The sequence below is a fragment of the Felis catus genome, chromosome B4 (assembly GCF_018350175.1).
Source record: "Felis catus isolate Fca126 chromosome B4, F.catus_Fca126_mat1.0, whole genome shotgun sequence".
Lineage (NCBI taxonomy): Eukaryota > Metazoa > Chordata > Mammalia > Carnivora > Felidae > Felis > Felis catus.
The window spans coordinates 136,053,069-136,078,535 of NC_058374.1; the positions used below are offsets into that span (position 1 = coordinate 136,053,069).

Genomic DNA, 25,467 nt, shown 5'->3' on the forward strand with positions numbered 1-25,467 from the left:
GGCGCCTCTCCAGGAGAGCGCCACCGAGTCCGGGGGTGCCGCTGTGGCCACGGAACATCACGGAGGGTCTTTCTAGATGTCACTAGGAGCATCTTAAGCTTCACCTTTCGGATTTGTGTGGCTCTGTGGAACATTGGTACAACTGATACCATGGCTGTGGCTCCCCGGTCAACTCCAGATGTCCTGTGCTTACAAATTCTCCGTTTTGATGAATTCTCAATGCAAACAAAAGGACTCCAGGGAAGATAATACCAGAAAGAGGCATTCCCCGGGGATAAGAACCGTCTCCATGGCAAGCGGTCTGGGCTTCAGGGACGGTGGAGGCCCTGCTTGATGCCCTTCCTTGGGGGTTGTCTGCGTTTCACTGATCAGAGATGCGAGGACAGCGAGAGTGGGGGACAGCCCATTTATAATTAAGGAAAGTCTGGATCACGGGGTCTTCTGATCCCAGCCGTGCCTGCTCGGAGTGTCCGGGTAATCAGGTTTTAAGTGGACTGGGAATGAGCAGGAGTGCCACCCCTGATAGGCAGCTGGATGAACAACCGGGTGTGAGTGCCCACCCTGAGGGGCGCAGGAGGCCCCTTGCAGGGCACGCTGGGGAGGGGACCTCTGCCTTCCTGTCGTCAGCTCCATCACCACCAGGGGGCGTCGCTGTGCAGGCTAGCGGCGCTCACGCCCCTCCTGACACTCTGGCTGTCCTAAGAGCAGTTAGGGTCTCCTCTCACCCCCGTCCTCAGGGTGAAGAAACGGGCAGAGATTCCCATTGCCTGAGGCCCCAGAAGTGTGTGCCGGAGCCGGGGTTTAGGGCTCGCGCGAGGACAAGGCTCCTGGGCGTTGCCTGTGATGCGCCTCAGCTCCACGTCTGTCCCCACGGCGCTCCGCTCCGCAATGGAACCGGTGCTGGGAAACCCAACTTTGGGTTAGGAACCTGCTGTGGTCTGAGTGTCCCCCCCCGCCCCCGAATCCCTCTGTTGAATTCTAAGCCCCGATGTGATGGTCCTAGGAGGTGGGGCCTTCGGGAGGCCTTTAGGTCACAAGACGGAGCCCTCATGAGCGGGATCAGTGTCCTTACAAGAGACCCCGCAAAGCTCCCTTGCCCCTTCCCACCTGTGACCAGGAAGAGGGCCCTTATGACATCGTATCCGCCGCCCCCTGATCCTGGGCCACCCCACCCCCGGCCTCCGGAAAGGAAGGAAGGAAGGAAGTCCTGTTAAGCCCCCAGTGGGGATATCTGGTCACAGCAGCCCAGACGGACCGGGACGGGGAACCTGGAAGCCTCACCGCGATCCCGTCTCTCCCATTTTTCAAAGCGCCAGTCTTGGCATTTTGGTTTTCTTCCACAGCCCAACAGGCAAACGGCTGACACGCTGCGCCAGGCCTGTGGTTCCAGGGCCTCCCAAGAGAAAGCGAGGCCAGAGTAGAGAAGGCATACTTTATTGTGATACGAATCGAGTCAAGGAGAGGACGGGACGCCAGCGGCCCTCCGGGGCGACGACCCGAGACGAGGTGCCCTGCTCTCGACACCTGTGTGTGGCTGGAGGGAAGGGGCGTCCCCCCGGCCGGCAGGCTGAGGTCCTGGGTGACAGAGGCCGACAGACACAGCCAAGGAGACACACAGAAGGAGGCACAGTCAAGTCCAGTTTTGCCACCAGGATCACTCTTGGCTTCAAAACGAAAGTAGCTCCCCGGTCCCCGGGAGGCGGACTGGCCCCCCTGCCCTGTCAGCGGGGCCTGGGCGTGCTGCGGCTACACACAGGCTGGCATCGGACTCCAGGTTTCGGAAACAAAAGCATGGGAAGGACAAGAAATTTCAATTTACTCCCGTAAGTGAAAACTAACAAAAACCCAACATTTTGAAACTAGACTCTGGTGGAAGACGCCATCTAACTATGACGCGAAGTTCTCCCTGGAATCATCTTTGTCGGCTCTCCACTGCCTGGTGCCCTGCTGCCCACACTTGTCCCCGAGGCCCCTCGTCAGGGAGTCCCAGCTGACGTCGGACGAGGGGGAGAGCGCTGCTGTGCCCGGCGGGCGGTGAGGTCTGCGGGGGCCACGGAGGTGGGAAGGACGGCCTGCTTTTGTCAAATGGAAAGGCAAGCGAGAAGCTTGCCCGTAAAGGTTTTGGTCGAGGTTGGGGAACAAGAAGGCTGGCAGGTTCCCAGGGGTTTTGGGGACACAGGGGTGCAGCGGGGGACCCCGACGCCCTGCCCTGGGGGAGCCACGACGCACAAGCAGCATCTGGAGAAGGAGCCAGCCTGGCCCCGTTCATGTTTGGGCTCCACAGGTGCTTCCGGGGAAGCCTGTTTGTGGGGACGCCTCGTCACGCTCCCCGGAACCCGTCTTCCGCCGACACCCTGGAAACACGGCAGCCCGGGAACCAAACTCTTTGGAAAAGCCTTTGGCTGAGCAGAGATGGCGGTGAGGGGACTGTGCACGGGGGCCTGGCACTCAGCCCCAGGGGACACTGTGACCGGCCCTGCTCCTGAGTCAGGAGGCAGAGGAGGACCCTGAGCCCCCAGAGGCGGTGCTGGGGCCAAAGCTCGAAGGCGAGGCTTGTCCGAGGGAGGACGGGGAGGAGGACTCTGCAGAAGCAGCCCGGGGAGCTGAGGCTGGAGGACCCAGCCTCAGCAGGACCCGCGGGCACCTAGACCAGGCGGCTGACGTGGCAGTTGCTGGGCTCGTCCAGGTACAGGGTGCTGAAGACGTCGTTGAAGAAGGTCGGGTGGTACCTGCAGGCTCGCTCGCAGTCCGGGTTGAAGTTCACCTCCAGGATCTGTGGCTGCATCACCCGCCTCCCTGACGGCGCAAAAGCAAGGGCACCTCACTCCCGGGAGGGTGGGCTGGACCCTGGCCGCTGGGGCCTCGGGGCACAAGGGCCCTTTCCTTTCGAGCTTCCCCCCGACACCACAGCCCACCGCCCTTCCTGCCTGCGCTCTGCCCTGGGGACCGCCACCCCTTGGCGGTGCACCCCCTAGACCAGACCTCCCGGCGAACGTGAGGCAGAGTACAACCCGAGGGGCACCCACCGACAGGGGCAGGGAAGCGAGGACGCCCTCTCTGTCCCCTGGGGGCGCCGGCAGGGGGAGGGCTGGATGATCGGCTTTGGCTAAGTGGAGAGGGCGTGGTTTGGATTACAGGGCGGGGTGGGGGTGGGGCTCACCATCTGGACGGTCGTCCCACTTGAGCATGAGGTCGATGGCATACACAGCCCGGGATGAGGCATAGTCGCAGAGGCCCAGGGGCGGTGGCTTGGCACATGCCGCTTGGAACAGCTCCGTGAAGGCCTGGAAGATCTCACCCTGGGGACGGGGGAGGTAGGGCTGGGGGGCTGCGTGGCTCTGTGGCCGGGACCAGCCCCCAGAGCCGCTTTTGACACGGGCTCCCTGCCTCCACGTGGGCTGCGGCCCCAAATGGCCCAAGACCCCTCCTCCTGCAGCCTTCGCATCTCCGCACCCGGCCGCCCCCTAGGACACCGGCCCCTCGCTCGTGGCGTCCGACTACCACAAAGCAGCCGGTCTCCTGCCTCAGAGCCCCCTGCTGCCCTCTGCACCGAAGCAGACAGAGCAGCACCAGAAGCAGCTGCTCTAAGAGACGGAGGCCAGCCTGTGCCACCAGCCGTGTCCCTGCTGTCCCCTCAGGTTTGCAATTTCTGGGGCAGGTAGGGCCTATTGCCATCGGGCTGTCCCCGTAGTGCCCCGAATCCCCTCCAGAGCACCCCCACAAGGTCTAGAGTGGGAGGAGGGTTGCAGCTCACACCATCTCCTTCCCTAGTCTCGGTGGGAGGAGCAAAGACCCCCACCCGCCCGATGCCGGCCGGTGAGGGCAAGCCCCAGCCTCTGCGGCTTTGCTCAGGACTCACCTGGACGCTCTTCCAGGGGAATTCTGGGTATTGCTTCTCAAACTCAGGGATGAACTCATCATAGTGCACCTGTGACAGACACAGGGACCGTCACGCTCTGCCCGGGGCCTCCTCCGGGCCGGGAGCGGGGAGGCCTGCCCCACCTTAATTTGGGGCCTCTGACACTCGCCGGGGCCACGTGTCGGTGCCAGCCGCCTATCCAGCAGCCCCACCTCTGGGCACAAATGGAGGCAGGAGGCAGTCCGAGTCTGGATCTTACTATAGACTCAGGACAAGCAGATTTACTTGTCCGAGCCTTAGTGTCACCGTCTGTAAAACGGGAGGATGCTCCCTGCCCGGCACTTATTTGCAGGGCTCTCGTGAGGCTCAAGTGAGACGCTTAATGCTGAGGGGTCAGCAGACTGCAAGGCCCGGGGGGACACAGCACCACGCCGGTCTCCATGCACGGGGGGCAGAGCCTGCACCCGCATCTGCAGGGCCCAGGCCGGAGCTCACCGCTCAGCACCAGCTCAAGGTGCCTGGGGACGGCAAGATCTCCCCAGGCCAAGGCTTCACCCCAAACACACCTGCGTGAGCTGGCAGTAGGCTCAGGCTTCTTCCTGCAGAGGACGAGCCAGGGTGGGCTCACTCACATCCTGTTGGACATGTGTCCCCGCACACAGGAGCTTCAGGGGAAACAGGACCCTTGGGGCATCACACAGTATACAGGGCGGCCCTCGGTTGTCTCAGAGACAACTTCCAACCGTGTCCTGGGGTCCCATGAGGGCTCAGGGTCCCAGGCGCCGGCCGCCAGCACAGCCCGGGACCAGAAGCAACCACGGGGCGTGCACGTGGGCAAGGCCACTCCGGTCGCACGGTCATGGCGAGGCGTCTCTGGGAGTGTTCGATGCAGCACGTTCACGAATAGTGAACACCGCACGTGGCCCAAATGTCTGTTAGCAGGTGAGTGACGAGCCCATCCCGGGGACAAGAACGCCCCCGGCCGCATTCAGCGATAATGACGGATCTACACACACGATGCTCAACAACGACAAAAGCCACAGAAGGATTTGCTCCGTGGCATTTACACACAGACTCGTATAGTACGTGCAAAACAGTCCTTTGAGTGATTGCGGGAGGTACGCACGCTGAAAAGAATGTGCCCGGGAAGGATAATCACCCCTTTCAGAGGAGTGGGTCCTTGTGGGAGGCAGGGCAGGGAAGGCCACCTGCAGGCCTCGGGCTGAGCAAGGGTGCATGAGTGCCCGTGCCCTACTTCCTGCCTGCCTCAAACAGCCGTTACCCAGCGCGCAGGTCAGGGAACAGGGAGGGCCTCCGGGAGGAGGCAGCCTCTCTCTCCTCCCCTCCTTCTTCCACCCAGAGCCGGCCTCTGCCTCCGCCCAGGCCACGCCCACCTGGCCAGGTGCACTGCTGGCCGGCTGGGGTGTGATGCCCTCACCTAGAAGGGAGCCTTGCCCTGATGTCCCCTTGCTCACGGTGCCCAGATAGCACAGGGCACGGAGGATCCAGGCAGGGTCACAGGCCAGCAACAGCAGCAGCCGGCCTTGGGGTGAGGGTGGCGGCACGTGACATGCACCCCGTGCCTCCCCACCCCCACCCGCCTTTGTGCCGAGCAGATGCTTCCAGGGGAGACCTGCAGGCGACCTGCCGCAGGGCCCGGGGAGGCCGCGGGCACCTCAGACAGAGCTGCAGGGGTGCCGTTCTGAGATTGACACAGGTACCCCAAGTCCACTCCTCTGACCATCTACACAGCCTGCCCAGAGGACAAGCCGATGGGTGTGGGTCTGCACCCGCCGCCCCGGTCTCTACCTGCTTCAGCACCACCTCCGGGTCGTAGTTCATGACAGTGAAATGTTTCTCGTAGTCGTCCAGGTCATCGAGCGCGAAGGGCCTGCGGGAGGAGCGTGCAGACACGGGAGGGTCCTGAGCGTGGCCGCAGCCGAGCAGGGACAGTGCCCTGAGTGAGCCCGCCGGACGCCTGTCCCCCCATCGGCGCGAGGGGGTGGCCCCACGGCCCCGCAGAGCTTGGGTCAGAGCGAGCGATGAGCTAACTGTGAGGACGCCCCGACGGCCCGGACACGTCATTGCGAGACTCTGGGGTCGGTGCCTGTTCCGCAAGGACTGTCCCCAGCGGTGGCTGAGGCAGGCAGGGCAAGAGCCCCCGCCATTTACCAGCTCAGCGGGCCACCTGCCGCGTGCGCGGTGGGGGAGCAGCCCAGGGCAGGCCTTCTGACCCCCGAGGAAACGAGGGGCCCCGCTGCCCACCCCCCAGCCAGTCTCCCAGTTACCGGTTGGAGAACCGCAGCCAGAATACGTCGTACACGAACAGCGTCAGGGGCTTCACCGAGCGCAGCAGCACGACGTAGCGGACGTCAAACTTGACCTTCCCCACGTCTTCTCGCAGGAATAAGACTGGACTTTCAATGTACTTGGACACGACCTGGAGAACACAGACGCGGGGTCGTGGGCGGGCTCTCACCTCCCCTGGGCCAGGACCCAGTGCCCGGAGGCACCCCAGCCCCGCCCCATCCGCGTCCGTCCTCACTGGCTGCGGGCTCGTGCTTGTGGCGCGTCTGCACGCCGTCACATTTCCTGGGGACGCGGGTGCGCTCCTGCCCCGGTCCCGGGAGCGGGCCGCTTCCCGTCCAGGGGTCCACGGAGGCGCGTGCACCCTGCACCTGGCTTCTTCCTCGGCCTTTGCACACCCTGTCCAGGCTGTGGCAAGTTCTGTACCCTAAGCTTCACTTTAACCGAGGGAAAGGATCCCACCAGTTTTTGGGTTTTGAAAACTGAATACAGATCCTCAGCCATAATCCCGCCGACTCCCCGTCCGCTGTCTGGAATCCCTGCGACAATCATCCCCGTGGCGCGCTTTCCTTGGCTTCCGCCCAGATGCGCTGCATCTCACGAAGCCCCCGACGCCGCCCCTGTGCCGTGTGTCCCTGCAGCAGCCTTGTCCGGGGCCCCGAGGGGCTCCCTGGCCTGGCCACCTGCCCCCTGCTCGGCGGTCACTCCTGGTGCAGCACGTGGGGACTCTGAGGTCAGACACACCAGGGGCAGCTCCGAGCAAGGGCTCCCCCGTGTCACCCGGACAGTCACACAGCCCTTCCCTGACGGCCAGGCCGGTGGAAGGAATGGAGTGTGGGCTTCAGAGACACCCGTGAGCTGAGTGACCCAACACCAGGACCCGCCCGCACCCAGGCCCGGACACGCGAGTCCCCTTTGCCCCACTGACTCGGTGGCCAGCCGGGGCACTCAGTGCCCCTCGCCCCCGGAGCGCCAAGGCCCACCTTGGGGGTGCTCTCGCGGTGCCGGATGACGCTGTGGAGGCTCCTGGTGATGTGGGTGTCGAGGCTGCGGGCCAGGTTCCAGGGCTTGCAGATCCAGTGGTTGTCTTGGCCCCTGAGAGCACATGGGGTCGGCTGGGCTGCGTCCCGGGCCCACCTTCCCGGGCAACGTCTCCCCAGGACCGTGGCAGCCCTAGGAAGGGGGCGCCCAACCTCCCGCAGGGAGCAGTGGCAGGTGTCACAGAGGGGGCGTTAGGGGCCGGACCTCAGGGAGCAAGGAGGAGCTCGCTCGGCAGGGGCGTGGAGAACTCCCCCGGCAGTCACGGCCGGCTGCGGCACCAAGGCGCGGGCCGGGGGCCGGTGAGGACGGGCACAGGTGGGGTGGGGGCTGTAGGGACGGGGCGCACGTAGGAGTCTCCGCCTCGAGGGGGCTCTTACCGCCTCTCCCGCTGCTGGAAGTAGCTGACGAACTGGGGCAGCTCGGTGCGCAGGTTGAAGGTACGGGGCAGCCAGGCTGGGCCCTCGGGGCCCCCCGCCCGGCGCGCGATGGAGGCCAGGCAATCCTTCACGGTCAGCAGGTTCTCACAGGGGAACTGGTTCAGCAGCACGTTGGGCCTCTCCTGGCTGAGCCTCCTGGAGGGCCGAGGGAAACGCGGGCAGCTCGGGGTGGCGAGGGGACTCGGCCTGGCTGGCGGGCGGCGGAGGGGGGCTCACCTGTAGTCCTTGAAGTGGGAAAAGTTGTAGAGAATGTCCGCGTCCGCCTCGCTCTGGGTAAAGGTGAAGCGTGGGTGGGTGAGGTGGCTGAGCACCTGCTGGACGTCCGTGTAGACCCTATAGGGAGAAGTCGGGCTGAGCCGGGCCCCCGCCTATGCTCGCCACACCCCTGCCACTTGCCACTTGGGGCTGATGTTAAGGAGGACACGCTGGGCGTAAATTCGACCCTGCGGTCCCAGCGCGGGCCCTGAGGGTGGACAGTCAGACCCCAGCCCCTCTGCTTGCCTGCCGAGGGTGGGGCAACCACACACCTACCTGTGTGACCCCAGGTCCCCCCGTAAGATGGGACCACGGCCTAGCTCACACTCGTCACTGGGATGAAACGGGCTAACCCGAGTGTTTAACAAATGCAGGCTTTCCTCCCACGTGGAAGCAGGAAGAATAGACACACGAAGAACCCTGCCCTCAGAGAAGGCAGCTGGTGTCCTGGTGCCTACAGGTGAGCGTGTGGCCCAGACAAGTGTCCTGGATGTAGCCCCGCTCCACACCAGTGCTCACTGCTACCTGCCTGGCCCTCGCTGGCCCCGGGCAGAGGTGAGGACAGAGCCTGGGAGCCCGGTTGCGGGGTACGGCAGAGACAGAAGGCAGTTAGTCTGTGGCTGGACCAGGTTTGCGTAGACCGAGGGCTGGGCCCCGCCTCCAAGCCTGCCCTACACCGGGGGGGTGGGGGGGGGTGGGGGGGTTCGGCACTGACTTTTACACCCTCACCTGTACATGAAGTACCTGCTTCCCCCTGGGGTCCAGCCTGCACCTGCCGGCCTCGCATAACCCGCCGGCCCACCCCTGCAGACCCTCCTGGGCGCCCTGCGCCTTCACTGTCCGCACAGGCTTCCTGCCTTCCGGAGGGGCCGCGGTGGGCAGGCCTGGCTATGACTTCACCCCAGGACGCCCCCTCACTTTTCACGGCGCTCTCTCTGTGATCCTCAGACTCTGTGCCTAACACGTCTGTCACTGCCATGTCGCCAGGAGACGGCAGGCTTCCTGAGCGCCTCCCTGTGCCAGGCGTTGTCCTAGGGGTTGTGGGAACTCGGGGGGGTGAGGGAAGTCTCATCACGAGCCGAGAAGGGAGCTGCGCACCTGAACACGTGGTCACGGGGATACGCCACCGGACTGATGGCGAGTGGCAGCTTCTCCTTGTTTTCCTCCAAAATGGCCTGGAAAGAAAGCACCGAAGGTGGAAACAGACCCTCGAGAAAGGGAGCACGTGAACACGCCCCCCGACCCCCATCCTGGCACATTGGGGGTTGAGATCTCAGGGGGCACACTCAGACCCCAGCCAGAGCCAGAGCCCTCTGACCACCCTGCCCCGGGATTCTGGGCCTCAAGGCCCCACAGGGGCCGGACTGCCCGTTTTGTGTCGAGAAGAAGAATCTTCCCGAGGCGCTCTCCAAATCACAGGCAGCTGAGACGATGTCAGGCCCGTCCTGGGAGGGGGCTGCCCGGTCCCAGCGGAGCCCCGAGGTGCTGCTGGTGGTTTAAAACACCCCCACGCTCAGCAGCCCTGCGGAGGGGGCCCACGGGGCTGGGCGGGTGAGCGTCGTGGAGCCAGGTCCTCAGCCCCATCGAGCCTCAGCTGACAGCCTGGCTGTGCGAGCGGGGCTCCGAGCCAAAAGCTCCCCCGACGCCTGTTCCGCAGACAGCGGGGGTGAGATCACAAACGTCTGCTGTGTGAAGCAGCTGTCTTCGTGTCCCTTCTTATCCACTGACAGCTAACTAAGACCGGCTACCCCAGGGCTCAGGGCTCAGGGCCCAGGCCGATCTAGACGGTCAAATGGGGAAAAGCAACCAGGGGGTGACAGACAACCAGAGTTTGGCCCCATCGCCTCTTCCTGGGCAGTAGAGGGCATCCCAAGGAAAAAAAAAAAACCCTAATTCGTGAGTGCGAACTCCACTCTGCAGTCTTAGCTCCTGAGCCCTGAGGTCGGAAGGCCACGTCACCTGCTTGCTTGCTTGCCCGCTGAACAGCCTCACCACCAGGAGGACGTCTTCATCCCTAAGCAATTCTTAAGCCTTCCCCCCTTGCATTCACTTGTTCACTAAGCACCTACTACGTGCAACTATCTATCCCATGAGGCTCGGAAACTCGCCTAAAACTCAAGATGAGCAATCACCGTGATCGCGCAGTTTTCCGCAGGGAGGGTTCGACCACCACTGGCTTACACGGGATCCACCAGAAAGGTGCCAATAGTTCCATCATCATGGCCTAGTCTCTCCCAAGCAACAGCGTGCATGGAATCGACACCATCATGCGCCGCGTGACATTCTCACTCTTCCTGACTTGTGTACTCCTTCCCATGATCCTCTGAGGCGCTCAGTGAGTGTCTGATGTGCCAGTGTGGGCTGGGAAATTTCCACACACTGGGGTGAGGTTGGAAGCCTCTGCCCACAAGCTATCGGGCGCCCCTGGTATTGGAGCCCAGCTCCCCCACCAGCTGTGTGACCGTTTGCAAGTTACTCAACCTCTCTGTGCCTGTTTCCTCATTCTCAGTGAAATAGAGATAGAGACGGGACCTTAAGGCCTACTGTCGTGAGGATTATAGTCAAGCATACCCATAGGTGCTAACCACAGGCTCACTTGTGGCCTGGTTTCCAACTGGGACCAGCCAATGGGAAGCAGTGGTGGGAGATCAGAGGGCAGGGGAGGGAGGAGAGAGGGGCCAGGGGGTCTTCCCTGCCCAGCCCTTCCTGGTCTGGTAGTGGCTATGTTCCTAGAGGCTCCCCCTTTCCTCCCCTGCCCTGGGCCTCCCTGACCCCGACTCCCTAATTTGCCCAAGAGGCCACCACAGAGCACCTTTGTCGCTCGTAACAGTGACGCCGGTGACTAGTTGCAGAGGGCCTACTGTGCGCCAGAAAACGCGCCTTGCAGTGTTCGAGTCCAGCGTCTTCACGTTCCCGGTGAGGGGGGTGTCGGGGGAGGAGGAAACGGTACCGAGTGGGGATTTGTAACCAAGCCACATGGCCCACGCTGTGCCCCCCAGTCCCGGCGAGGAGTCCCCGAAAACGAGGAGGAGCAGCACGGACGACCAGCAGCCGCAGCTCTCTGATCGCCTGAGAGCATGGTTCCCAGCAGCCGGCCCCTGGGGTCTGGGCTCAGGGCTGGCAGCTCCTGCCCACTGCCTGGGCTCTGAGCCCATCTCTCCGGCACGCCCAGACTCTCCGCTGCCCCCCACACTAGCCAGCTGGCGCTCAAGAACATTGGGTGACTGAAGAACATTCCAGAAGCCACCAAGCAGGGAGGCCCAGGGTCGGAGGGGGACGGTCACACCTGGTAGTGCTGGTCCGGCGGCTCGGGCGTGGAGGAGCTGACGTCCAGCATGTCGGCGGGGACCCAGGGCAGCAGCCTGCACCTGCGGATCAGAGGGTCCGCCTCTCCGTAGGCAAAGTCTCGGGTCACCTCCTCTGCATCAAGACACGTGGCCCATCAGGAGGCAGCGGGAAGCCAGGGCCGGGGCCCATCCCTCAGGGCGGGCGGGGGTCGGACTTACCGCCCGTGTCCAGGTCCCTCAGGGGCCACAGCAGCGTGTAGGCCACCTGCTGGGGCATGTAGAAGAAGGGCGCGGTGGCAAAGCTGGGCGTGTCCGAGTGCTGGATGCGCGAACCGAACTCGTCCATGATGTACCACACGGGCACCTTCTCCTCGGCCGTCTGTAGGCGGAGCACATACAGCAGCCTGCGTCCACCGGTCCGCCTGCCTGCCCCCTTCTGTGGCACATCCTCCCACCCGCCCATTCACCCAAACGGCGGCCCGTCTACACCCAGCTCCCAGAGCCTGGAGCGACTATCACATGCACCTTTAACCGGGGGCCTCCTGGGCCGTTCTGGGCTGACTGCAGTGATCGCTTGTGTGGGACAGGTGTTAGACCACGGCTGCATCGATGTGTCTGGCTTTGTGCGTGTGGCAGGGAGAGAGCGAGGGAGGCTCCTCGGAGGAGGGGACATCTAAGCTGAGACCCTGAGAAACAACTTTTGTCTCTTCCCAAACTAAAAGTGGCAAGGGGCTGGAGTGTGAGGGTGAGTCTGGGGATGCTGGGGGGGAGGGGTGGTCATGACAGCAGGGACTCGACTCTTCTGGAGTCAGTGAGGAACAACTGAGGGCTTTCACGGGGACGGGACAACAGAATCTGAAAGCATCAGGAAACAGACAGCCAAGTCACGGAACTCAAGTCTATGGTCCGAGAGAGGGTGGTGTCTTGCGAGCTCAAAGGCCCCCAGATACACGGGTCCCCAGTGCTGGGTGGCCCAAAGCAGAGTAACAGGCCCACGATGAAGCCACAGGGAATGAGGGGCCCCACGGAAAGGAGTCTGCTCACCCCAGGGTGACGGCTCCTGGGGCCGGGTCCTGGCTCTCCTGGGCTGCCCCTGACGGCCCAGGGCAGTGAAGGCCCCCGTCCCTGTCCGTCGCCCGCCTCCCCCAGGTCCAGCTGCCTGCTCACCCCGTGGGACAGTTGGTAGGTCTGGTTGAACCGCCACATCTCCTCCAGCACCAGGTCCACAGCCTCCGCGCTGGGCAGCTCGCCGTGGAACTCGACGCCCATCAGGTTGGCCATGCGGTGCAGGAGCCCGGGCACCTGCTGCAGCTGCTGACGCGCGTGCTCCACGCGGCACGTCCAGGCGTGGTCGATGAGGAAGATGCTGCGGGCACAGACCAAAGGGGGCCGTGAGGCTGCCCCACGGGCGTGGCAAGAAGGGCAGGACAGGAGGGGCCAGCAGGAGATGCTGAGGAGGGAGAGGCCTGCAGCTGTGGCCTGGGGAGGTTTCTCTCCCTCTTCCAATTCTGAAAAAGCCACCGGGGTCCCCGCATCCCATCCGTTGGACCTTGCCTCCCATCAGCAGGACCCTGCCTCATATCCGTGGGTCCCTGCCTCATATCAGTGAGACCCTGCCTCCCATCAGTGGGAGATTCTGCCTCATACCAGTGGGTCCCTGCCTCCCATCAGTGGACCAAATGAGACCAAACATACAACATGCTGACCACACATCGTGTACTTGTGTTTCTGCCGACTGCTATTCATCACTGTAACAACAAGTGACTTCAACTGGATTTGGAACCGCTGCACAGGTGTATGCCCCCCTCCTCGCCACCTGCAGGCCCGGCACACGGCAGGTGCTCAGCAAAGGCAAAAGCTGCCCATGGCCGAAGGCCAGCGGCAGGCGGCTGTGCACAGAGGCCGTCACTCGGAGCTCACTCACGCGTGCCGGGGGCTTCAGGGCACTTCCTGGGAAAGCCCGAGGCCTTTTTGTGGGAGAGGCTTCAAGTCTCCACACATATGGACAGCTGTGCCCCGTGTGGTCCAGTCCCCCTGGAAGAGCCCAGAGGGGCGTGGCTGCCCTCACACACGGCGGTGGGAGCGCGTTGGAGGGCCAGGCAGGCATCCCTACCGCCCCACGGGGCCCGCTGGGCCAGGACGGTCCGAACACACAGGCGTGTGGTTTGCCTGCCAGGCCACACGGCCCTCACCTCCATTCCCTTGAGGAGATGAAAGGAACAGCAAACGCTCCGGTGTTTCCTCTGGGTGGCAAGATCGGCAGTGTTTATTTCATTGTGCTTGTGGTACTTTTTGTTAGCATACCCGGCAAGAGATGGAGATTTATCCTTGCCCTTGTGCGCAGGGGATACGACCGACCGTAGGATGCAGGGCACCCAGCCGAGCTTCAAGGTGGGATACCTGGGGGTGGCCCCGGGCACATGCTCACCAGGGGGGCTGGACACAGCACATATGGAGAGAGGATGAGGTTGGAACCCGGCAATCAGGGGAGATTCACGAGGCTCTAAAGGGAGAAAGGCCCAGGAGCAGGGAGGGCTGTGGAGCTGAAACCAATGTCCGGAGCTCCAAGCCCAGGACTCCGCCCGCATCCCCTCCTGAACCTGCCCGGTGGCTGCTGGGCCGGGGCCCCAGAGCGGCACGGCCGGGAACAGAGCAGGTGCATGCGGAGGCTGCTGAGCCGAACTTGACGTGAGAGGTGAGTCTGCAAGTTTCTGAGCGAGAGAGCGTGTGGGTGGTGGCGCCTGGCTGCTGTCATGACCTGTGTGGCCTCTCCCGCCCCCTCACAGGCTGGCGAAGGAGGCCAGAAAACCTTTGCAGAAGAAGAGGCCAGCCAGACCCTTCCCGGACACAGAAGACCCTGTCTCTACGGACACAGGGGCCCGGTGACCTCGAGAGGCCGGCAAGTTTCCTCCTTAAGGTTCCAAGAAAGTGTGGCGGACGGGCCCGCCATGGCTGACGACAGCTTCTTTTGGTCCCTGGGAGGCAGGAGTCCTGGGTTCGGTCTGAGCTCCACCCCATCTACCCTGTGGCACTGGGCCCTGGTGCCCCCCGCCTGAGAAGCCAACCAGACCACAATGCTCACAGTCCGGGCATAAAGCCCTGGGAGAACCTGTTTATGTTTCCTGGGCTCCACCCAGAGACCCAGATCCCGTAGGACCGGAGACAGGCCTTCAGAGAAGGGCAGGCTCACGGGTAAGGCTGCCTTGCACCCACACACACGCTCTGAACCAGCTGGCAAAGAGGCCAGTGCCCGGCACACAGGAAACACTAGTGCCTGAATTTACCGCTTCTGGCCTCGGTGACACCCTAGGAAGGAGCCCATCCTGAGGGCCACGGAATGGACGATGGGCGTCTGGCCTGAGGCTCCTACCTGTTGGGGTTGGCCGCCTGGAGCCCGTTCTCGCTGGTCACGATGACCTTGTAGCAGAGCTCGCTGCCGGGGTTGGGCTTCTTCCTCCGCACTTCCCGGGCTGCCTCGCCCTCACTCTCCTCCTCCACCTCCTCCACTTGCATGATCCCGAACATCTCCCCGGCATCAAAGACCTGGGGCCACAGCAGGCGTGTTGACGGGCTACCCACCATCCCCCCCCCCCCCCAGCCTCAAGGACCAGCTAAGCCCCTCGGGAGAAGCAGCACCTATTTATTAGCCGACTACCCATCTTACAGGTGGGGAAACCGAGGCTCCTAGAAACCAGTCGGGACTGGGACCTAACCGCCGTCACCAGCTATTGTCCAAAGTCCCTCAGCCCGGGACACCCGGTCTTGGAGGTAGGGCTGCACGTACGGGGCGGAACCCTATCTAGTCTGGTCTTTACTGCGCAAGGAGAGGAGTCCTGAAAGGCAGTGGGTGGCCCCGGTCATGTCAGAAGTGAACGTAAGAGGTGGGGTCTTGGTGGCAGGGGATCCCACCCCAATTCCACCAGAAGAGCCGATCCTATACCAAGGCAGCTGAGGCAATCCAGAAGGAAACAGGTGCCCTGGAGCCTCCCACAGCCACCACGCCTGCCCAGACAAGAGGCAGTCTGGGTCTGCACAAAGCGGGGCCTGGGCCTGTGGTTGGAAGATAAGGGCCCGGGTCCTTAAGTTTCCCTGCAACGGACAGTGCCAGCCCTGTGCAGCCGAAGTCAGCCCTCTCCTGCGTGCTCTGGAGCCAGGCTGCCCCCCCTGCAGCCACACTCACGCACTGTGTCTGCCACGAGTTGGCAAGGGGCCTCAGGGTAGATTCTGGAGCCAGCCTATGGGGCCTTGGACAAGTCACTGAACCACTGTGCCTCAGTTTCCCCATCCCTCCAACGGGAACATCAGAACCTGCCTCAGAGGGCTGCTGGAAGGATTAAATGATTAAGACACGAAAAGCTTAGAAGCGCCTAAGCCCGGCAAATGACGCAGAAGCACTTGCTGTCATCACTGCACTTCGGAGACCAGTCTCTCACCAGGGAGGAAGGCATCCTCTGCCTTCCAGGAGAGCTGAGTGTTAAACCGATAGAACAGTGCACCGTAGGTCCCTGGCACAGAGCAGGGACTCCACGAAGGCCAGTTCTCCCCCCAAGCCTACTTCTCATGACTCTGACAGAAAAAAACTGCATTCCCAGCAGAGAGAAACCAGCTACCTATTCAGGCACAAGCAGCTTTTTTTGTGCTGGGCAGGTGGGCACTTTGGGGTGTGAACGTGGACCCCTCATGATCTTGCCTAGGGAGCTGGCAGCCGAGTGGCACAGAGGAGTAAGGTCGGGCCGTGTGACAGGCCCAGGTAAATGGTGCTGGGGCCTGATGGGAGGGGAGGGTTAAAGGGGGGGGGAAGCTGTGGCTAGGGGTGGTGGTCAAAGGACCCCAGGCAGGGGGGCACAGAAGCTGGGGGTAGGGAAGGCTGTGGAACCAGCCAGGCTCCTTGGAAGACAAGGGGGGCTGCCTCAAGCCAGGCTCCCTAAGCTGTCTGAGCCTGGGGAAGGCTGTCACCTTCCTTCCAGCACAGAGCTGCTCAAAGGACTGGAATTCACACGCTGGGTTTCAATCTAGAACCCTAACTCCTATGCGAGAGAGGGGCACAGTGGGGCAGTATAAGGCCTGGGGATAGAGGGCCTGCCTTTGGGGGGGGGGTGACCATGATCCCTTCTGGTTTCAACTACAGAAGGCCCTAAGGGTGTAACGAAGGGTGTGGTCTTGCAGCCAGGAAGTTTCTGCAGGCAGCGGGAGTTGCAACTTATTTTAAAACACTCCCCACCTTTTCCAACAAAACTGATTTGAAGTAAGGCACCAGGGCCACGGGCCCTGCGGGGAGTTGGAGGGGCCCGGTTCCTGTTGGCAGGTGCCCACCCCCACACCTGGCCCCCAGCGGCAGCAGGCTTCACTGAAGACAATGGATGCAGGTTTGGGTCTGGCGATGTGATGACTCACAGCTCTGCCCATAACCCCTAATGGCAAGGGAGGGTCATGGAAAAATACTGGCTGCCCCTTGGTAGAGCCACAGCGGCCAGTGCCAGCGCGGAGGGGACGCTACACTCTGGTGACCGCCCACCGTGTGCTGTGGCACCTGCTGAAGCTCATCTCCTGCCTCCCCCACCCAATCCCCACTAAGACTGTGGGAGCTGGGGCCCTGTTCCACCGTCGGGCTTTCCAGATGGAGACTCTGGCTTGGATGGACCAGTGACTTGTCTAAATGAGGGTTTACTGCCCATGGAGGCTCGCTGGACTGGGGCCGGGGGGTTCTCCCACATGTGTGCCTTTAACCCAGCACGAGGACCTTCTTATCCTAACAGATCGGTGGGGTCCCCAGCACATGCCTGGGACCCGAACCAAGTGCTCAGGAAACACTGGTGGAATTGAGAGGGCAAATAAAACAGAGGGAGGAAACTCACTGTTTGCTACAAGAGGTAGGTATGTATTGAATGCCACTGACATCGTGTCTGTTTTACAGCAACTATGTGTTAGGAGCAGGAGGGTACCTGGTGAACCCCGATTTCCCACAGAAAAACTGGCTGGGTGGGTGGGGTGGGGGCGTGTCCAGCAGCTAGGCTTGGGGGACAACCTCTTCCTGGATCTGGGGGTCCCTTTCATCACCTGTGCCCCTCGGTCAGTCTTGGCCCCAGGGAGCAGCACCCCCCCCCCCCCCAAGAAGGGCCTAATTGCAGCAAAGAAGGCCCCACTAGCTGGCCTGTTGCTCTGGCTTCAGCACCTGGGCAAACTACCAAAAACCAGGGACCGCTCTGATCAGCCAGCACCCGCGGGGTGCCACACTGGAGGCCCAGGCTAGATAAGACTGGTAAGGGAGCTGTCCCCACAAAAGGGCACAGAATCTGGAAGCAGGTCAGCCCTTTTCTTCCTTTCTGTAGAGTCCTGTTCCGTCTCCCACAACCTCGGTTTTCTTTCATTTGCAAAATGAGGGTGAGCGGGGGGGGGGGGGGGGGGGGGGGGGGGGGGCTCAAATCGAATGATGAAACATGTTAAGAGTTCTACGGCCCCGACAGTTCAAGCCACACAAATTCATGGGGCATCTATTCTCCTTGAAGGAGTGGCTGAAAGCAAGGCACAGGTTCCCGAGTCTCACAGACCTTAGGAAGCTCTTCCTCTTCCTGTGACTCAGTTTTTTCAACTGCACAATGGGGATGTATGTGGGGCTCGGAACTCAGTACAGGGCCCGGCACAGAGCAGGAGCCCCAGGCGCTGGCAGGATCGGGGCCACAGGCACTGGGCTCTTGCCGCCACTCTTGGGCCCCAAAGTCTAGACACCTCCTAAGCTGCCAAGGAGGCACCATCTAAGTCGGTCGTCACGGCGTTCGTGCTCTTCGCGCCTCTCCCGCCTGGTCCCCGCCGCGCCCCAGCGCCGACACACCCCCAGCGCGTCGCCCCCGGGCCTGCCTACCTGGGCGCAGGAGGGCGCCTTCCCCCTCCTCCCCCAGGCACCCTAGCAGCCTCGTCGGCAGGTGACCCCCAGGGCCCCCTCCCCTGCCTCCCCACCGGCGCACCTGGCCCGGCCTCCCCTCCAGGGCCCCGCTCGCAGCCACACCCTTGCCGCTTCCCCGGCTCCGCTCGGCACCCCGGGTCCTCCCGCGTCGCCCCAGCCCGCACCTCGTGCTCCAGCTTGTGCAGGAGGCGGCCCCAGTACCGCTCGGGGACCCCGGACGCGCGCAGCGCCGGGCCGTGCAGCGCCGCGAACTCGGCGCGGGCCCGCGCGCCCTCCTCCGGAGTCAGGCCCGGGCTGCCGCGCTCGGCAGGCGGGTCCCCCGGCCCCCCGTCGGCCTCCATGGCGCCCGCACCAGCGCCGGCGCCGAGTCCCACTCCGCCGCCGCCCGCGGGCCCGGCCCTCCCGCCTCGGCCCGCCCGCCCCGCCCTCCTCGCGAGCTCCCCGCGGCCCCCGCCCACCGCCCGCCCGGCGCCGGCTCGCCGCGGGCCGCCGGGGGCTGAAGCTCCGGGAGCCGGACCCGGGGCCCGGCCGCCCGGCCGGCCGAGGGGCGCGTGCGCGAGTGCGTGAACGCGCGGGCTTGCGCGGCGAGGAAGCGGGCGGGGGCGGGGGCGGGAGGGGGGGGACGCGGGCGCGGGGCGCGTTGGGGGCTCGGTGCTGCCGGCGAGTGCGCACGCGCGTCTGCTGGGGGCGGTGTTTTCTCGCTCGCCCCGCGGCTGCCCCGGGGCATGCCGGGAGCGAGGCCGTGCGGCTTCCACGCGGTCGGAAGCGGAAGAGACTCCAGACACCGTCCGAAAAGGAAACTGAGGCCTGGAGTCAGGGCCGTGCCCCGCACCCACCCCGCTTGGAAGGGTCGCAGACCCCGGGGGTGGGAGGGGCTCTCGGATTCTTTTGAATGCTTCACCGGAGTTCAGTGCTGCCGGGTAGTGGCGCTTCGATTCGCACAGTGTGGATTCAAAATGTAAATTTATTCAGTTAAACTCAGAGGTTTTTTTTGTTTGTTTTGTTTTTAAAATTTTTTTAATGTTTATTTATTTTTGAGACAGAGAGAGACAGAGCATGAACGGGGGAGGGTCAGAGAGAGAAGGAGACACAGAATCCGAAGCAGGCTCCAGGCTCCGAGCTGTCAGCATAGAGCCCGACGCGGGGCTCGAACCCACGGACCGTGAGATCATGACCTGAGCTGAAGTGGGACGCTTAACCGACTGAGCCACCCAGGCGCCCCTTTTAAAAAAATTTTTTTTTTTTAAATTTTTTATTTATTTTTGAGACAGAGACAGAGTATGAGCAGGGGAGGGTGTTTTGTTTTTAAACAAGTGGAGGTAGTTCAAAGGTATTTCAAAGTGCGATTACAGAATTTCAAAAATCATTCTTTGAGCCTTCTGTGTTTTCAAGTTCTTCTGTTGCTTTATAGGGCTACGTTTCATGATCTTGTTTGCAATTTTGCAATCGTAATTTGCTACAAAGCTTCAAGACTTTTGGTTTTTTTTTTTTTTTTTTTTTGCGGGGTGGGGGGGGTCCTCCAGTGGCCGAATACTTTGATTAAAAGTTTTAAACCGAATTTGGGTAAAATGCAGCATTTCCGAGGACTCGTTAAATGTCACTAGGACACTTAACGGTGGTGTACCAAGGCTCACACGCTTCCAAAGTGCCCTTGTTGAGGGGCCCAGAGAAAACCATTACCCCCATGTAGGAGTACAGTTTTGTATCTACCATTGACTTTTTTTTTTTTTTTTAGAGAGAGAGAGAATGAGCAGGGGAGGGACAGGGAGAGAGAGAATCTTAAGCAGGCTGCACACCCAGTGCACAACTTGACTACAGGGGGTTTGATCTCACCACCGTGAGATCATGACTTCAGCCGGAATCAGGAGTCAGTCGCTTAATGGACTGAGCCACCCGGGTACTCCCCTACCATCACCTTTGTCACACAAATGTTGTAGTTCAGTTATTCTAATTATGAAAAAAAATATTTGTAAATTTTGGCAACTATGATTTCGAATCCAATTTACAGCCTGTTTGGATGAAATCATTACACCCGATTCCAAGTACGTTTCTGCTCTGTGGGGGGTTCTTAATTTAGTGGGAACGTTAGTCCCTCTCTGCTGTGCCCATCACACTCTAGATGGGTATTATCATTGCAAAAAAAATGCAGTCTGTGTTCAACTTTTTTTACTGAACTTAGCTGAGTAGCATTCCCTGTAACGCTGGGTTTTTACTTTGTGATGAGACGTGGGCAGGGAGAGAGAACTGTCAAGGAATTCTTGAGACAATTTCGGTGCAAAAAGGTGGTTTTATTAAAGCACAGGGACAGGACCCGTAGGCAGAAAGAGCTGTGCTGGGCTTGTGAAGAGTGATGGATCGTATGGAGAAGGGAGGATAGAGATAAATGAAGTTCCCAAAAGGATTTTCATGTGTTTTTTTAAAGAAGACTTCCAGGATCCTGGAGATCTGGCCGTTGTTAAGCTAAGATTGTTTTTTGTCTCTAGCAGGGCATTAAGACCGTTGGGAGTTCCTTGAGGAATGTCATCCTCTGCCTGTGTCAGATAGTTACGAACGGGCTGCAAATTGTAAGGCCACTCAATTTCATCTGCATTTCTTTTGCGTTCGTTCTCCTTGTCACTTTGGACAGAATAAATTTCCAAAAGCTTCATTTTGATTCCATAAATTGGATGGAAAAAAAAAATGGAACCATCTTAGGATTTTGATATTACATTGGCATCCTCTGTGGAGTAATTCCTCAGCCAGTGGGGCCAGTGCATCTAGAGTGATGGCTTTACTTCCCACAGGAGAATGAGAAAACTTGGAATTGGAACAGTGAGTGAAATTAATGTAGAAAAAGTCATTTGATCTAAATGAAGTCATGATTTATGCAGTGACGTGTCAACCCGCTTCTGTGACTGCACGTGTCGATTCATTTTGGGGGCACAGTCTTCGAAAATAATTACCAACTTTTGAAGTAGGTGGGATGCTTCTGAATTGGAATTGTGTTATCTGACGTGGCTCGTGGTTAGTGACATCTTTTCAACCCCCATGGTGGAGGGTAAAAGTTGTCCAATATTTTGTGGAAGTTTCTATTTCATAACCAACTTTGACGTCGGGCTCTGTGCTGACAGCGCGGAGCATGCTTGGGATTCCCTGTCTCCCTCTCTGCCCCTTCCCTGCTCACTCACTCTCTCTCTCTCAAAATAAATAAACTTAAAAAAAAAAGAGAGAGAAAGAAAGGACGTAATCAACTTTGAGAAATGGAGATTCAGGACTTAATTTTAAATTAAATGTGGACTCCTCTTTTGTAAGTATCGTGCTCCTGAAAAGATTTATTGCACAATGAGAATAAGTGCTACTTAGGGGCGCCTGGGTGGCTCAGTTGGTTCAGCTCAACTTCGGCTCAGGTCATGATCTCACGGCTTGTGAGTTCGAGCCCCACGAGCCCCCTGTCTGTGCTGACAGCTCAGAGCCCGGAGCTTGCTTCGGATTCTGTGTCTCCTTCTCCCTCTCCCCCTCCCTTGCTCACGCTCTATCTCTCTCTCTCTCCTTCAAAAATAAATAAACATTAAAAAATTAAAAAAAAAAGAAAAAATACTACTAAACAAAATATAAACAAAAAACCTGCACCCATACGAGAAGGGACAGACAAACTGCTGGACAGGAGTGTTCAGTCTTCTCTGCACAATCCGGAGCAGAGCCTCTCAGCCTCGATTTCCCACACACATCTCGTGCATACCTACCCTGTCATTTCCCTGGCCTCCTGCACCTTGTGAGGTCACAACTCAGGTGGTAGGTAGGCAGGGATGGCAGGACCTCACTGTGAATATTCAGTGAATCACAGTATTATTTGTAACTAGGTGAGAATGAAACTACTGGCCTGATCATCACGAATAAGAACTATGCTATATTTTTGACCATGCACTACGGCCTTATGCCCACGTAGATAGCATATGTCATACTTCTTTTCTTTTTCTTCGATGTTTATTTATTTTTGGGAGAGAGAGCACAGGCACGAGCAGGGGAGGGCCAGAGAGAGAGGGAGACACAGACTCCGAAGCAGGCTCCAGGCTCTGAGCTGTCGGCACAGAGCCCGATGTGGGGATCGAACTCACGGACCGCGAGATAGTGACCTGAGCCAAAGTCGGACGCTCAACCGACGGAGCCCCCCAGGCGCCCCAGCATATGCCATACTTCTAATAATTTTCTTATTATGAGCAGCTCTGTGTTGCACTGGCTGAAAACCCACCTGTCATCCCTGACACCACATCTTCCTCCCCTCCGTATCAGTCTGGAGTTTATCCACTCCAAGGGACCGTAAATCCAGCTCGAACGGGCTTAAAGATAAAGGGTATTTAGGGGTGCCTGGGGGGCTCAGTCACTTAAGTGTTTGACTTCCGCTCAGGTCATGATCTCGCAGCTCGTGAGTTTCAGCCCCGGCGTCTGGCTCCGTGCTGGCAGCTCGGAGCCCGGAGCCTGCTTCGGATTCTGTCTCCCTCTCTCTCTGCCCCTCCCCTGCTCGTGCTCTGTCTCTCTGTCTCTCAAAAATGAATAAACGTTAAAAAAAAAAAACCCAAAGATAAAGGGTATTTATGGGCCCATACAATGTTATGGCCTGACTGTATCTACCCAAATTCAGATGTTGAATTCTGACTGTATTTGGAGAAAGGGCCTGTGAGAAGATGAACATTAAATGAGGTTGCAAGAGTGGGGTCCTGATGGGATAGGGCTGATGCCCTTACAAGAAAAGGAATAGATATCAGAGTGCTGTCTCTGCCAAGTGAGGACACAGTGAGAAGCCAGGAAAAGGACTCTTACTGAGAACCAAACGGGTTGACCCCTTGCTCTTGGGCCGCCCAGACTCCAGAAGATAAATTTCTGTCGTTTAAGCTACGCAGTGTGTGGTGTTTTGTTATGCCCGCCAGAACTGCCATTTGACACTTCACACAGGTGCTCAGACAGGCTTCAGGTCCAGCTTGATCTAGGCGCACACAAGCATCGCTGGGATCCGGTTTTCCTATCTTGTCCCTCAGCTCTGCTCTTCTGTGCACTGGCTTTCCTCTCCGATGGGCTGTCCCCTTGTAGTGATAGAATAGTTGTGGCAGCTCTGGCCGCATCCTCCCAGAGGTCATTCCCACTGGGAGAGGGAGCCTGAGTGTCTGTGTTTCTCTCGCACCATGGTCACGTCCTGTGAACGTGGCTGACCCGTCCCTCTGACAGGGCAGGCCTGTTTTGCCTTCCCTTCCCCAGATGCAAACCCGATGGCGTCGGGTCTCTACTTGAGACCTCGTGTGGCTCCCCAGTGCCCAGGAGTAAAAGCCCAGCCCCTCATGGGACCTCCTGGCAGCACCTTCTCCCTCGCTCTTTGAGTCCTGCGCCTCTGGCGCCCTCCAGCTCTTGCAGTGGGTGGCACAGCCTCTCTGGGGGTTGCTCTGCCCCTTCCGCCTGGGGCCCTCGCCCTCCGCTCCCCTCCTTAATGCCAACTCATCCTTTGGGTATCTTCTGAAGTGGCGCCCCCTTTCGGGAGGCACTGAATGTGCAATTTGACTGACACCTAATCCCGCCTCTGTTCCCCTCGCCCCTAGGAAGAAAGGAAGGAGAGGAAAAAGGAATTTCTATCCCGAAAATTGCAAGCCCTGGGGTGACCTTTGGTCCCTGCGATCTTCTCCTGCCATGGGCTGTGCTGAGGGTCCTTGTAGAACACGGGTTTTTCATACACCCTGGAGCCTAAACCCAAGACAAGGAGTTCACCTGTTGCTCAACCAAAGAGGCAGAGGTTGGCTTCCCTGCTGGGGTGGGGGGTGGGGAGGTGAGGGAGTGAGGAGGTGGAGGGAGTGGGGGGGGGGCAGGGAGCCCGCAAGGAGACTGCAGGCTGGTCTCCAGTCCGGTAGCTTCCGAAGGACATGTGTTCAAACCCACACTTTCCCTTTGTTTGCCCATAAAATACTTAATACAAATAAAGCGAGAAGGGAAACCCTACGGAAGTTGTCAAGCAACAACAGTGTGGTGCTTTTTCTCCATCGTGATTTTCCCTTCTTTCTCCTGGAAGGGAAATCCTTGTTCTGGAAGGGATGTTTGTGACTTCCGTGCTTTAAACTATTCCTTCCAGGGGCGCCTGGGTGGCCCAATCGGTTGAGCGTCTGACTTCAGCTCAGGTCATGGGTTCTTGGGTTCGAGCCCCGCGTCGGGCTCTGTGCTGACAGCTCGGAGTCTGGAACCTGCTTCAGATTCTGTGCCTCCCTCTCTCTGCCCTTCCCCCACTCATGCCCTGTCTTTCAAAAACAAATAAACGTTAAAAAAAATACTCCTTCCTCACATGTGGGTGTTATGTTTACTTAAGCAATATATGGTTCGGTTTTGCTTGTTTTTGAGATTAAAGATACGGTGTTATTAACTTAGGAAGCTTTTTTTCACTCCACATTGTGGTGTTTTGTTTTGTTTAGACTTGAACTGTTTTTACTCACATTTTTGACACCAAATGTGTGTGTTTTTTGCCCCCCCCCCCACCAACCAATTCTCCACCCGCCTCTAATTCAGTTTGATTCTGACACGGTCTACCTGGAACTAGCACAGACCCCACAGGTTAAGGGCTCAGTCCCCCAGGCTGCCCCCACCTGACACCCGGACCCGCGTCCCAGGGGGTCACCCGTGCTTCTGACCAAGCTGCTATAAATTCAGGGCATCCCCATGACCTCCTCCTTGGGTTTGATAATTTGCTAGAATGGCTCACATTGCTTTCCTTACTACCACTGGCTTTGGATAAAGGATACAGCTCAGGCACAGCCAGCTGGAGGAGATGGTAAGGCACAGCCTGTGGGGGAAGGGGTACGTGGGTTGTACCACCCTCACGGCACCTCTGCATGGCCGCCGACCTGGAGGCTCTCTGAACCTCCTTCTTGGGGGGTTCTATAGAGGGTTCGTTACGTAGCCACAACCGATGCATCATTGGCCATAGGTCAGGGGGTGGAGCTCAAAGTTCCAACCCTCTACACAGTCTTTCCAGTGACCAGTGACCAGCTCATCCGGGGACCCCAGCCCCTAGTCCTTCATTAGCCTGCAAAAGACATCAGGAGGCTTTAAGGGTTTTAGGAACTGTATGCCATGAGTTGGGACAAAGCCCAAATCCAAATACCTATTGCTTTTTTCTTTATTTCTTTTTTTATATTTTAGAGAGCGTGCACGTGTGCGAGTCGGGGAGCGGAGCAGAGAGAGAGAGAGAGAGAGAGAGAGAGAGAATCCCAAGCGGGCTCTACACTCACAAGCCCGATCCCATGACCCTGGGATCACGACCTGAGCTGAAACTGAGGGTCTGGTGCTTGACCAACTGAGCCACCCAAGTGCCCCGGGGCTTCTCTCTTTTTTAAGGCTGAATCCTATTCCGATGGATGGACCATGTGTGGT

The 25,467-nt window shown here is 59.6% G+C and overlaps 1 protein-coding gene and 1 long non-coding RNA gene across 2 annotated transcripts; one reads left to right on the top strand and one right to left on the bottom strand.

Annotated features, from left to right (window-relative positions):
• Positions 1-1,418: 1,418 nt before the first annotated feature.
• Positions 1,419-18,486, bottom strand: TTLL12 (tubulin tyrosine ligase like 12). The gene is made up of 14 exons (XM_023257569.2): positions 18,252-18,486; positions 14,557-14,729; positions 12,354-12,552; positions 11,406-11,565; positions 11,186-11,319; positions 8,998-9,074; positions 7,861-7,977; positions 7,585-7,779; positions 7,150-7,261; positions 6,148-6,299; positions 5,669-5,750; positions 3,860-3,928; positions 3,161-3,299; positions 1,419-2,796 (listed from the first exon to the last, which is right to left on the bottom strand). The coding sequence occupies exons 1-14, from the start codon at positions 18,426-18,428 to the stop codon at positions 2,645-2,647; spliced, it is 1,938 nt and encodes a 645-aa protein (XP_023113337.2). The 5' UTR covers positions 18,429-18,486; the 3' UTR covers positions 1,419-2,644.
• A 313-nt stretch (positions 18,487-18,799) lies between these two features.
• LOC123386849 lies at positions 18,800-20,956 on the top strand. The gene is made up of 2 exons (XR_006601292.1): positions 18,800-19,045; positions 20,574-20,956. It is a non-coding gene; the product is annotated as an uncharacterized LOC123386849 (long non-coding RNA).
• The last annotated feature ends 4,511 nt before the right edge of the window (positions 20,957-25,467 follow it).

Excerpts from the sequence above, each read along its gene's own strand:
- TTLL12 (XM_023257569.2), bottom strand. The coding sequence starts at position 18,428 with ATGGAGGCCGACGGGGGGCCGGGGGACCCGCCTGCCGAGCGCGGCAGC. Across the intron at positions 7,978-8,997 it reads CCCCGTGACCACGTGTTCAG|GGTCTACACGGACGTCCAGC; the intron begins GTGCGCAGCTCC and ends TTCTCCCTATAG. Across the intron at positions 2,797-3,160 it reads GTGGGACGACCGTCCAGATG|GGAGGCGGGTGATGCAGCCA; the intron begins GTGAGCCCCACC and ends TTGCGCCGTCAG.